We start from the raw sequence: 12,379 nt of genomic DNA, 5'->3' as shown, positions 1-12,379 counted from the left end.
ACCGACTTTAATAAACTGGACTCTTCTAAGCAATACAGGGTTATAAGTCAACTCCAAAAGACTCATGATGGAGAGATGTCTACATTCGGAGAAAGAACTAGAAAGAACAGAGTTTGAATGCAGATTGAAGCAAACTATCTGCTCTTCTTTATCTTGTTTGGGTTTGTTTCCTCTTTCCCATTGTTCATTCCATGTGATACAATCCTTCTTTATCACCTGACTAATGTCTAATGTGAAAGTATTTGCAGATCCTATACTTGATTGTATGCCACTGGGCAGGGGGCAGTGGGGGAATTTGAAATCAAGGAATTGTGGAACTGAATCTTGTAAACTAAAAGTAAATAAATTAATAAAGACCAAAAATAAATAAGTACCAAAGAAAATTAAAAGCAAGTACCAAGGGACATGTTATACAAGGGCAATATTGTTTTCTTTGCTGTCAGCCTTTTAGGTTAAGGGATATATCCTGTCCTTTGGTGCAATCTGCGATGACTTTTATTTATAAACTTATTTTAATATTTTAGAAACATTCCATATTTTTCATGTTTATGCCTCTTGAGTTATGTGAGTTTATTATCTATTTTGTAACTATAATTTACATGTAGAAAACTCTTATGTGCCACTAATGACTTTATAGATTTTTAAGTGTGTTTTCTTTGATTTTCATTCTTCTGTAGTTTGGAGTCCTAATCTTTGGAGTCTGTCATCATGTAACAGTTTCCATGTGTATCATAATTATGTCATTGGCTATGAAATAATCTAATCAGTTGGTAAAAAGTAAAGGCCCAGGCCCATATAATCTTTATATGGAGGAACTAAGTAGTTTTGCAGAGGCAAAATCCTTTTAAACATTCTAGTCAAGTATATCTAAGAAATGAAATTTCGATAATTTAGTATATGAAATATAGTATATCTTTTAACTTTATTAAAAAGCAATGTTTAGCAGTGGGATGCAAGAAATATTTAATCCTCTTAGTTTTATTTTTCATATCTAATCTATGAAGCGGCAGCCTGTTGTAGTGGTAGTGATGGGGTGCTTGGGGTGTCTATATTTGTAACATCAGTTTGTAAAACCAGTCTGTAAAATCACATTCCCTCCCTCTCCCCCCTGCCCAGTCTCAGAGCATTAACTCTGCCCCTTCCTTCTGCCAGCACTCTGCCTAGCAACAATTCATGAACTGTTTATCTCCCCCTAGTATAATGGCCAGCTGCACCTATGAATCCTTCAATGTACTATCTGTAAGTTAACTTCTTAGCCAATTAGGCACATCCTGAATCCCCATTAGCCTTGGTTCCCAACATCCATCTTATCAAACATGACACTGATGGGTGGCAGACTAGGCACTTCTCAGTCAGCCCTGACCGCTAGTTGACTTAGTGACATTTCAAGCCTAAAACCACATCTCCAAGTAGGCCCCCCACCCCGGGCTATTTCCCAGTGAATTATGGGCAATATACCTGCGCAGTTGATATTAAAAGTGCATGTTCCTTTAAGCACTGACTACTCCTTAACTCCTCCCTAGTCCTGCCCTTACTCACCTAGTTAGCATAATTGGCATCTGATTTACTATTATAACTCTTTATAAACTATGCCTATGACTTCTTTAAGTTTGCAGGTTCCCTAAGAACTCTTGCCCGCTCTAAAACGTAACAATAAACTTTTACAATCCTGATTTAAAAAATTGCTTGGGTCCTATGAATTCATTCCAGACTGCTCACTCAGGGACTCTGGTCATTGAAGCCCCTGAAACACCTATCACCCCCTTGTCAGTAGAGAATCAATTTAGCAGCCAGAAAGACCTGGTTTAAGTTTTACCTCTGATACCTAGTAGTGTTAACTTGACAGTTAACCACTCAGTCAATGCTCTGAAAAAAACTATTCCTTATTTAATTTTGCAGTATCATTTGGGTTGAAATCATAGCTCAGTCATTGACCAGAAAAAAAAATATTTCCCCCAAAAGTTCAGTGGCTCATCATTACATCATTTTTTCTCCTCCAGAATGAAATACCTTTGGACTCCTTATGTGTGTATGCTTGCAGCATTTGGTGTATGTTCTCCTGAACTTTGGATGACCCTTTTCAAGTGGCTTCGATTGAGGGCTGTACACCCAATATTTTTGGTAAGCTGCTATTGTTCTGTGCTATAGTGCTAATGAATGAAATTGGAATAACAGAATAGAATAAGCATGAGTAAAGATTACTGGGATTAAAAAAACATAAATCATGAAAAATTTTAAGTGATTCAGTCACATGAGATCAGTCTTCAAAAATTAGTTGAAGTTATGGTTATCTTTCTAATGTTACATAACCCAGTAGTAGACCTTTAATGATGATCAGATTCTTTTCTTCTGATAACCCTGCCTAAGTAATTTATAGCAGTCTTATCTTAAAACACTAACAGTTGGCACTCAACCACTTTGTGATTGTAATTCAGCTAATTCATCAGCTTTTTTTATTACTTTTAGTAAACGGCATGTGTTGAGTAGGTATGTATTCATACATGTATTAAAGTCACTGACATTGAATATATGTTGGGAGAAATTCTTTTGCTTCACTTGTTTCTTCCATTTTCAGTTGTGTACCTAGTCTCGATTTTTGTACATACCGAATCAAGATGTTATTTACAACTATCTGTTAGTTATTCCTTTTAACAATATCCTAAACAATTCATGTAGAAGGAAGATTGGACATAGTCTTTATTATCAAAGCATGAACAATTAGGACTAGCAAACTCCAAGTATGAGGGGCAGAATTTGAATCAGCATAAGGAAGGATTTTATTAAAATAGGGACTTCCCTATGTAATGAATTGTACTTCAAGGTTTTGATCTCATCACTAGAAGTGTTTAAACAAAGGCTAAGTGGCCAACTGGCAAGGGGTGAAAAGATATTATAGGGGAAATTCTATGTTGAGTCAGAAATTATACTATGTGACCTCTAAAGTCTCTTCAGATTCTGATTCTATAATATTTAGATTTCATTAAGACCTTTTGTACCATAATCAATAAAATAAATGAATGTGAAAAACTTAATGATCCATGACCCTTTTTGTTTTAATGTCTAGGCTCTTATTTTGAGCATGGCTGTACCTACTATCATAGGTTTTAGCTTATGGAAAGAGGTAAGATTTTATAATTATTTTAAAATGTATATGACCCTCATTATTATGTTGCGGTAGAAATTAATAAATAGGCTTTCTATCTAATCCATAATGTAGTTTAATGTATTGAGTAAAGATGAACTCTAGGTATTTATAATTGCAAAGATATAAAATAAAAGGCTAAAATCTTTTGAGGCTACAATCTGTTAAAAAAAATATGTTATTAACTGTTACCTAATACTACTACTGTTTTAAGTTTTGCTTGGTAAATGACACTGATTTAAAGACACAGAAAATGAAAATTACATGCCATTCTATTTTAATTTTTATATGGAGGAACTAAGTAGTTTTGCAGAGACAAAATCCTTTTAAACATTCTAATCAAGTATATCTAAGAAATGAAGTTTTGATAATCTAGTATATGAAATATAGTACATCTTTTAACTTTATTAAAAAGCAGTATTTAGCATGGGGATTCAAGAAACATTTAATCCTCTTGGTTTTATTTTTCATATCTAATCTATGAAGAGGCAGCCTGTCATAGTGGTAGAGAATCAACTTAGAAGCCAGAAACATCTGGTTCAAGTTTTACCTCTGATACCTAGTAGTGTGGCTGACATAGCGCAGGACAGTTAACCACTCAGTCAGTGCTCTAGACTAGAGGTGTCAAACACATAACAGGAACCAGAGTAAAATGGTAATTGAAAAATATTTAACAAAATAAAACTATAATATAACATGTTAACATGTGGTTTTCTAAGTTAATATATGGCCTGCAGGGATCATTATGTGTGGTTTAGAGGGTGTTCCCCCCCTCTTCTATTTTGAGTTTGACACTGTGGCTCTGGACAACTCTGAAACTAGTTTCAAAGAAGATACCAACCTGTGTTAGTAAGTCAGACTTTCTTACCCCTCCACCAATGAAATAAAGTCTCAGATCCAATACTCTTCCTAACCCATGATAGACAAATTATCGTTGTTGCTAAGACATACTAATAACATAGTATCTTATATCTCTTGTTATATCATACTAAGAGTTGTTCCCATTTGTAAGATGTGAGAATAGAGAATCAATATCAGAGATGTGAGAGGTTCCCTAGTCATATAAAATTTAATTGGTAAAATACTCATGATGTAGCATTTGACTTTTTTCTTAGCTTGCCATTTATGATGCTCTTAAAATTTTCATATAATGCAGTCTTACCATACACAAGTGGATTTTGTAAATACCAGTAATTAATTAGAATATGTAAGATTGGCTGTTTTTAGGAAGTTATACTCTACAAGAAGTTATAAGGTAGAATTCATACTTTTTTGGTTTGCTTTGTTTTTTGTTGCTGTTGTTGTTATTGTTATTATTTTTGAGGGCTCTTTTGTGAGGCATTTGGAGTTAAATGATTTTCCCCCGGGGTCACACAGCTGGTGTCAAGTGTCTAAGGCTGGATTTGAACCTTAGGTTTTCACAACTCCAACACCAGCACTCTATCCACTGTGCTCCACTGTTTTTTTATTTTTCAAGGAAAACTTAATATCTTAGGAAAGCCACTGACACTGACTCTATTGCATAATCGATTTTATGAATCATTGATCCTAGTCTTAAATAGGTTACCTAATATGATTTGTATAAGATCTAAATCTAAAGTAACAAATTTGGTATTGAAAGTTAAGATGGAGTAAGAAATCAGGGGGTTGTCTTCATTATAAAGCCATGACATCCAGAGAATTGATACTAGCAAAGCTAATACTATTGAGAATAAAATACTGTACAAATTCCAGATTTCCTAGGCATCTATAAAATACAAATGCTATAAATACTTTGGCTTGTATGACACATGAAACTTAATAGAAACTTTTAAAAGTTACTAATAACTTTATTAACTATTTATTTGAAACTAGAATTAAATTTGAATGTGTTTGACAGAATAGGTAGAAATAATTATTAATCTAATTGTTATTTAGAAACCTTTGTTGAACATAAAGTTCAACCTAAAAATGACTTAGCTATATGAATTAGGCTTAGTAAAAATAGACACTTCATTGGAAGAGCAGAAACCTGTGACATTATTTGCTTCAATGAAAACAGTGTTAGCTTGTGCTGTATTCTACATTTGTCTTTAAGACCTTAGGTTCACTGAAATATTTTGGAAATGTTTAGAACTTTTGGTTTCTAAGGCTTACCTTTTGGGGTTTTTGTTTTGCCGTTTTAGTTCTTTCCAAGAATAATGACAGAACTTTCAGAATTGCAGGAATTCTATGACCCAGATACAGTGGAACTTATGACCTGGATAAAGTAAGAATTGAACTTCATAAATAACATTATTTGTCTTATGTAATTTTATTTTAAAATACCTTATATTTTAATTTAGCTGTTTTAATTTATTTGTTGCTTCAGTGAGTGATTCAAAGAAGGAAATATTCCCACCTGAAAAGTTAATTATTAGATATATTTAATTTGTGCAATTTTCAAATGCTGATTTTAAAAATTAATCAGATTTTCAGATATAAAACATTGTAGTTTTAAGATTAAGATTTGTAGTTTGATAAATTTTTTTTGGCTAATTTACTTTGAAAGATATTGAATTTGAACTATATCTGAAAAAAAGTGTGTTGTGTTTTGTTTGGGCTTTTTTTGCTTTTTGGAGGGGGGAAAGCAGAGCAATTGGGGTTAAGTGACTTCCCCAAGTCACGTGCCTAATTAGTGAAGGCATCCTGGGGAAGTGGTTCCTGAATTAGCTTTTCAAGACAGGGACCAACTAAAGAAGGCAGAGAATGATGAAGAGAGGAGAACTTGCTACAGATAGAGACAAGTACATCCAAACACAGAGATAGGAGGTGGTAGGACAGGAATGGAAATGAGAACCCACTTTGGCTACAATACAGAAGACATGAAGCAGATTGGTAGTAGTTGCTTAGGGGCTAGAAAAGAGGGAGCAACAGTATTGTGACAGACTTTTGAGTACCATCATCATTTGATGATTTATGTGGTATAGTAAGGCCCTGGAAGTTTTTTTAATAGAGGAATGGCATGATCAGAGCTGTGCATTGACTATGTGCGTAGGCAAGTCATGTGAAGGGGTAGTACAAAGGAAATAGCACAGTGCCAGGCACAGAGTAGACACTTCAAAAATGGTTATTGACTTATGGAATAGACTGGTTGCAAAAAAGATTAGTTAGCAGATTATTGTTAGAATTGTACGAATAATTTTTTTGTATATTTTCCTTATTGAACTTTTAGTCTTTATATAAACTACTCTCATTATTATGCATACCTTTTCAATCATATGACACAGTAGAAGAAGAGCAGACCTTAGAGTCCAGGCCTTGTGGGTTCAAGTCCTTTGTCTAAAACATACTGGCCAATCACTTAGCCTCTCAGTGTCCCAGGCATCTCTGAGACTATAAGTTTTATGGATCTCTGTTGGTAGAGAAAGCTTTCTCACCAAGAATTCTTTTCATCAATAAAATCACAGATCCAAGGTGAAATAGAAAGTACAATTTGCTAATATTGAAGAAATCTCACTACACCATATCCTTAGTTACGTAGAACTTTTCTCTCAACAGATCAAGTAATAAATATCTGGATGTGTAATTCAAAGCTCTCTACCAGTCATCTCATCCTACCTTTCTATCCATATCCTTAACTTTATCTGTCTCTGTCCTCCATTTGAACCTTACTTCCTTATTGCTCTCACTATATTTGATTCTTCCTCTCTGACTTTATCTAAACTCTCTCTAACTCAAACATTTGTCCACTTCGTATTATTCACCAGAACACTTTTGTCTACTCTTTTCAAGGAAACCTTAACACACATCGTTTTTTTCAGAATTTATTTATTTTTAGTTTTCAGCATTCATTTCCACAAGATTTTGAGTTCCAAATTTTTTCCCCATCTTTCCCCTACCCCCACCCCAAGATGGCAAGCATACTGATTACTCCTTTCCTTAGTCTTCCTTCTCATATATCCCCCCATCCTTCCCCTTACCCCCTTTCCCCTTACTTTCTTGAAGGTCAAGATGGATTTCTATATCCCATTGCCTGTACATCTTATTTTCCGGTTGCATATAACAACAATTTTTAAACTTTGAGTTCCAGATTCCTTTCCTTCCTCCTTCCTCACCCACTGGGAAGACAAGCAATTCAATATAGGCTGTACGTGTCAACATACATCTTTTTAAGGAAGTTTTTTTCTGCTCCAAACCATCACTTTTATAACTCTAACATCCAATCTCTTATTTTCTAGCAAAAATATAAGCCTCCCTTACTGATCTCCTTAGAGATCTCTCACTATTAAACAGTAGTGAATGCTTTGGGTTTATGAGTTTAAAAGGTATCTAAATTACATATCCTGAGGTATTTTTAAACAGTTTAAACTTTGATTAAGTATCTGCTTTGTACCAGGCACTGTGCTAATATAAGGGAGAAAACTTAATAATTATTTACCCATTTTAACAGCTTAGAATTCAGTAGACCAGACAAAAAAATATAATTATATGTAATTATTTTCTTATAAGCAAACAAACCAGAATTTATACATCCAAATGAGAATTGTCCCTTATGCAGTATTTGTCACCATTGTTCAAAAGAGTACCTTATGTATTTTAGTAAAATATTTGCAGAATTGAATTAGAATTGCCATCAGTATCAGACACCTATCCTGAGAGAGAAAGCTTGTACTATGGAAACAGTTCTGGAAGGGGAGTCAAGTCAGCTATTTTTGTCTTAGGTCTGCTAGTAACTAGAAGTATGACTTTAGGAAAGTAAATTCTTTTCTCAGGGCGTACATTTTACCATCTATAAAGGTGAGGATGTTGAATTAAATAATTTATAAAGATCTTTTCCAGTGTGAAATGCTAAAAATGAAACTTTTAAAAGCATATACTTAGTGGTAGTACATTATCATTTTGAAGTTTTTATTTTTTGAAATAGTAATTCAGAGTCAGGGGAGGCTCATGTTGCATCATATAAAGCTGCAAAAAACAAGTTGGGAGACTCATAAAGTCACAAGATTGGGTCTTCTGTGACCTGTACACTGCTTCTCAATAGAGATCCCAAAGTGGAATTCTCAAAAGAATTTTGAGCAAAAATAAGTATTTTTATTTTTAAAAATCAGCTTTGGTGTTTTTATAATTATACTTTGCACATGTAAATCCTCATTAAAAACTATATGATCTCAAATTGTGGCCTAAATAGTACCAGTTTTTTTCTTTTTGCTAATGTAGGCACATCTTAAAAGTCATCTTGAAATTCTAGGTTTGCATCTAACATTATACAGCCCTGCTTCTATGATTACTAAGCAGAAGGGTTCTGTCGCTATGTATAATGTGTAGTTTGCCAGTCTTTTAGAGTTGATATAAAATATTGTTTTAAACAATATACTTGTCTGCTTAATATGTAAATCAATGTTGTTTTTGCAGAAGGCAGGCTCCAGTTGCAGCTGTTTTTGCAGGGAGTCCACAATTGATGGGTGTGATTAAGTTATGCACTGGATGGATGGTGACCAATTTGCCTCTTTACAATGATGAAGACCTTCTGAAGAGAAATGAAAATGTAAGGCATTCAGAGTTCCCCATCTGGGAAATCATTTGGGCACTTCTTTCCTTGTCATAAGCCTGTTTTAATAGAGTTTGCCAATACATATGTTCAGCTGATTGCAGAAATAGGAGACTCTGAAACAACTCTAGAAAGCTAAGTTTAAATCAGTTTTTTTCTCTTAAGGCAGTACAAGGTACTAAAGTATGAGAGGAGCCAAAATTAAAGCATGTCTTTTATTAAATCCTTTGTTATTAAATAGTTTTGAAAAGATTCAAGAAGCAAGAGCACAGTATCCTGGGACATTTATTAGAGACCTCCTACCATGTTGACATTGAAACTACTCTTTGAGTGTGATGATTCATCCAGTTACATATCCTTTTAATTGTATCATCCTCTAGTTTACATCTTTAGATATTTTCCATGAGTATGAGATATTGTATCAAACACTTTGCTAAAAACCCAGGCAAACATGCATTCTTTCAATCTACCAGTTTAGTAACACTATCAAAAAATAAAAGAGAGAGAAAAAATGGTAACCTGTAAGAGGTAACTTTAGGCTGGATCAGTTTTTGAAGCCTTGCCAGTTTTTTGTAATATTTGCTTCCTATTCTAGGAATTTAGCAGACACCTCTTAAATGATCTGTTCTAGACTTCTCTCAGTATTTTAAGTTAAACCCACTGCCCCGTTGTACATACCATGTTTCCCCGATAATAAGACACTGTCTTATTAAATTTTTTTTTTGAAAGAAAAACACCAGAGGGCTTATTTTCAGGGGAGGGCTTATGTTGTCCTGCCTTAGCTCTCCGCAGCACTACTCTCAATGGCGCCAGCAAGCAAATCACTGGGGAAGAACAGGATGACGCGCTCACTGCTGCAGCTCTGATTGGATGCAGCTCGGAGCGCGGCGTGCATTTCACCTGGGGGGGGGGGGATGGTGCATACAGAGGGTACCATAATGTAGCGTGTAGCACAGGGGATCACCTTCACTACAGTAGCAATCTCAATAGGGCTTATTTTCGGGGGAGGGCTTATTTTAGAGGAACCTTACACAGTAAGGGGAGGGCTTATTTTCGGTATAGGTTTTATTATCGGGGAAACATGGTAGACTTTATTCTTTCCCCCTTTTTTAATGAACATTTGCCCTTCTCGGGTCCTTCACACTACCTCTCCCCTCTGCTCTCTTGAGACAACTTTTTTTTTTCCTCCTTGGTACCTTTCTTTATTCAGATTCTTGAGAGTTCTCCATCACTCCTGGACTGACTTCATTTGTAAGATTTTAATTTTTGAGATCGTAGCTAGCCTGCCTCTGAACTCTTTGGAATCAGCTTTCCCAAAATCCAGGGTCCATGTTAAACTGCTTGGCTTTATAAAATAAGATAATGAGGAAAAAAAGATATTCATAAAGCACTTAGCACAATGCCTAGCATGTAGTATGAATTATATAAATGCTTATTCCCTTTCTCCTTTCCTCCTCTCACAAATTTCAGGAGGGGGGTAGTCACATTCCCACAAGATTCCTAGCATTTCCACTTTAGCAACCACTTTCTGACTGTTAGTGATAACAAAATACAGAGCAGAATTTTTGCTTTGATTCAGATTCTAACTTTTAATGAATGAAACTCACTAAGATAAATCAAGAGGTTATTTGCCACTCTGCTTCTGGCAAGCTCCTGCAGGTTTATGAATAATTAAAGTACCCCATTACAACTAATTTACTTTTGTGCCAAGCTCATGAATTGAACAGAAGGGGGAAGAATGGGGTGGATTACCTTCTGAAAATAGCCTAGTTCTTTTAATGATTTCATGCTTCTCCCTAAAACATACCCCATTTTTTTAACAGTAGTTTTGTAGTCCTGTGTAGCAATGAGTTATATAATTCCAGTCTATGAAAAACAGAAGTTGAGTATAATGAAATGGGTAAAGGACAGATGCATGGTAGGTATGAGCAGGCTGTGCAGTACAATTAAAAATGAAGAATTACAGATTATACAGAATATGTGTAAAAAGTGTCAGAGAAATATATGACTGGAAACAAAAGATTGACTAATCACATATTGAGAGCAAGAGATAACCAATGGATAGTTTTTGTCTTCCATTGGTATCTGAAGAATAGAAAAAAAAAAAAAAACACAAGGAAGGCACCTGTGTGTTTGGTAGGACTCCCCTTGGTGAATTTCTGTGAAGATATGGAAAGAATGATCAAGATAAATAGGCATGGATGAGTTATGATATGCATCCTTGGAGGATGGCCTTGCCCACCTGGATAAGTTCCTGGATCCGCTGAAATATTCAGGGAGCTTTAGTAAGGTGGAAAAAAATCTTCCTGTAGGAAGGTGAAGGGGTAAGGGATTATTATTTCCTCTGTTGCATTTTCAGTCTCTACTATTCATTTCTTCTAGAAAAAGACCTCAGCCTCCCTATCAAAAACAAAATACAAATACAGAAAATCCATCTTTATTTAGAATTGCTGCCCATCTCATCTTTGGGTTTCCTTTCATCAGATTTCTGAAGAAGAAAAGAAAAGAAATTTGACTCCCCACACGCACACGCGCACACACACACACACACACACACACACACACACACTACTTCCTTACCATATACTCATTTATTTAACCCTTTACAATTTCTCTTCAGTCTTTCCCATTCTTGAAATTGTTTTGAAAGTTTTCAGTGACTTCTCAATCGTCAAATTCAGTGACATCTTGTCAATTCTCATCTTCCTTGACATCTCCACAGAACTGGACTGTTGTCCACCTCTGCTTCAAAATCTTTTGTCTCCCTCCTTCCATGACATTGTTGTCTCTGACTATTCCTCTGCTTTGGATTGCTACTCCTCCTATTTCTGCCCTATATAGTTAGGAATATCCTTAGGCTCTTTACAACTCTTTTTTCATTTCTGTCTATAGTGTCTTCCTTGATATAGCAATCTCCTATGTAGTATCTTCATTGACTCTTCCCCAACTCTTATTGTTCATGCCAAATCAGTGACCAAGTCCTATAGTTTTTATACCTTGCTGGGAACATAGTAGGAACTTAATAAATGTTTATTGGCTTAAATTCTAATACTGCAGTATCTATTGTATCCTTTCCTTCTCTCTCCTGACAATAACTAACCTCAAATAGATCCCCATTACTATCCTTCTGAACTACTATAAGACATTTCCTGCCAACATTTGTCAGTTCTACCTCCTTATATTCCTCATCTACCCTTCTCTGATCTCATAGCCATCATCCCTTCTTCTCTCAGACTTGAAACATCCTTTTAACTAGACCTCCAGCTTCTTATCTCTTTCTTCTCCAGTCCCTCTTTCTCAGAATATTTCCAAAGCACTGGTCTGTCAGTGTCACTTCCTAATCCTCAAGAATTTTTAGCAGCTCTCTATTGACTCTTGGATCAAATATAAATTCCTCAGCTTAATTTTTAAAGCCCATCACCATCTGGTTTCAGTCTATCTTTCCAGACTTAATTCATATTACTGTCCTTCATACACTCATATGTTCAAATTAACCTTCTTTCCATTTCTTGAACCTGGCCTTCCATTTCCTTACTTTAAACTTTGAAAAACTGTTCCCTCTGCTGGAAATGTACTGTTCCTTTACTTCTGTACCTTAGGATCTCTAAATTCTTTCAAAACCCAGTTTGTGTACCATTTTTGACAGGAAACTTGTCCTGATCCCTCAGTTGTAAATGCTCTCCTCAAATTATTTAATATTACAAGATAATATATGGCAAGGGCCACGT

At 35.1% G+C, this 12,379-nt stretch overlaps 1 protein-coding gene across 4 annotated transcripts in view; it reads left to right on the top strand.

The window, feature by feature from the left end:
- DPY19L4 (dpy-19 like 4) overlaps window positions 1-12,379 on the top strand; it is a 60,309-nt gene that overhangs the window by 37,454 nt on the left and 10,476 nt on the right. For all 4 annotated transcript variants that reach the window (XM_069086613.1, XM_069086614.1, XM_069086615.1 and 1 more), the window contains 4 exons: window positions 2,001-2,121; window positions 3,065-3,121; window positions 5,308-5,390; window positions 8,516-8,648. In XM_069086613.1, coding sequence (XP_068942714.1) covers window positions 2,001-2,121; window positions 3,065-3,121; window positions 5,308-5,390; window positions 8,516-8,648 — 394 coding nt within the window. The remainder of the gene's footprint in view (window positions 1-2,000; window positions 2,122-3,064; window positions 3,122-5,307; window positions 5,391-8,515; window positions 8,649-12,379) is intronic.

This window comes from Petaurus breviceps, unplaced genomic scaffold (genome assembly GCF_028583685.1).
Source record: "Petaurus breviceps papuanus isolate PSGF00001 unplaced genomic scaffold, PetGlider_PUasm1.0 179, whole genome shotgun sequence".
In the NCBI taxonomy this organism is placed as follows: domain Eukaryota; kingdom Metazoa; phylum Chordata; class Mammalia; order Diprotodontia; family Petauridae; genus Petaurus; species Petaurus breviceps.
Note: the sequence above shows the minus strand (reverse complement) of the source record. Positions and strands in the feature narration are given on the sequence as shown.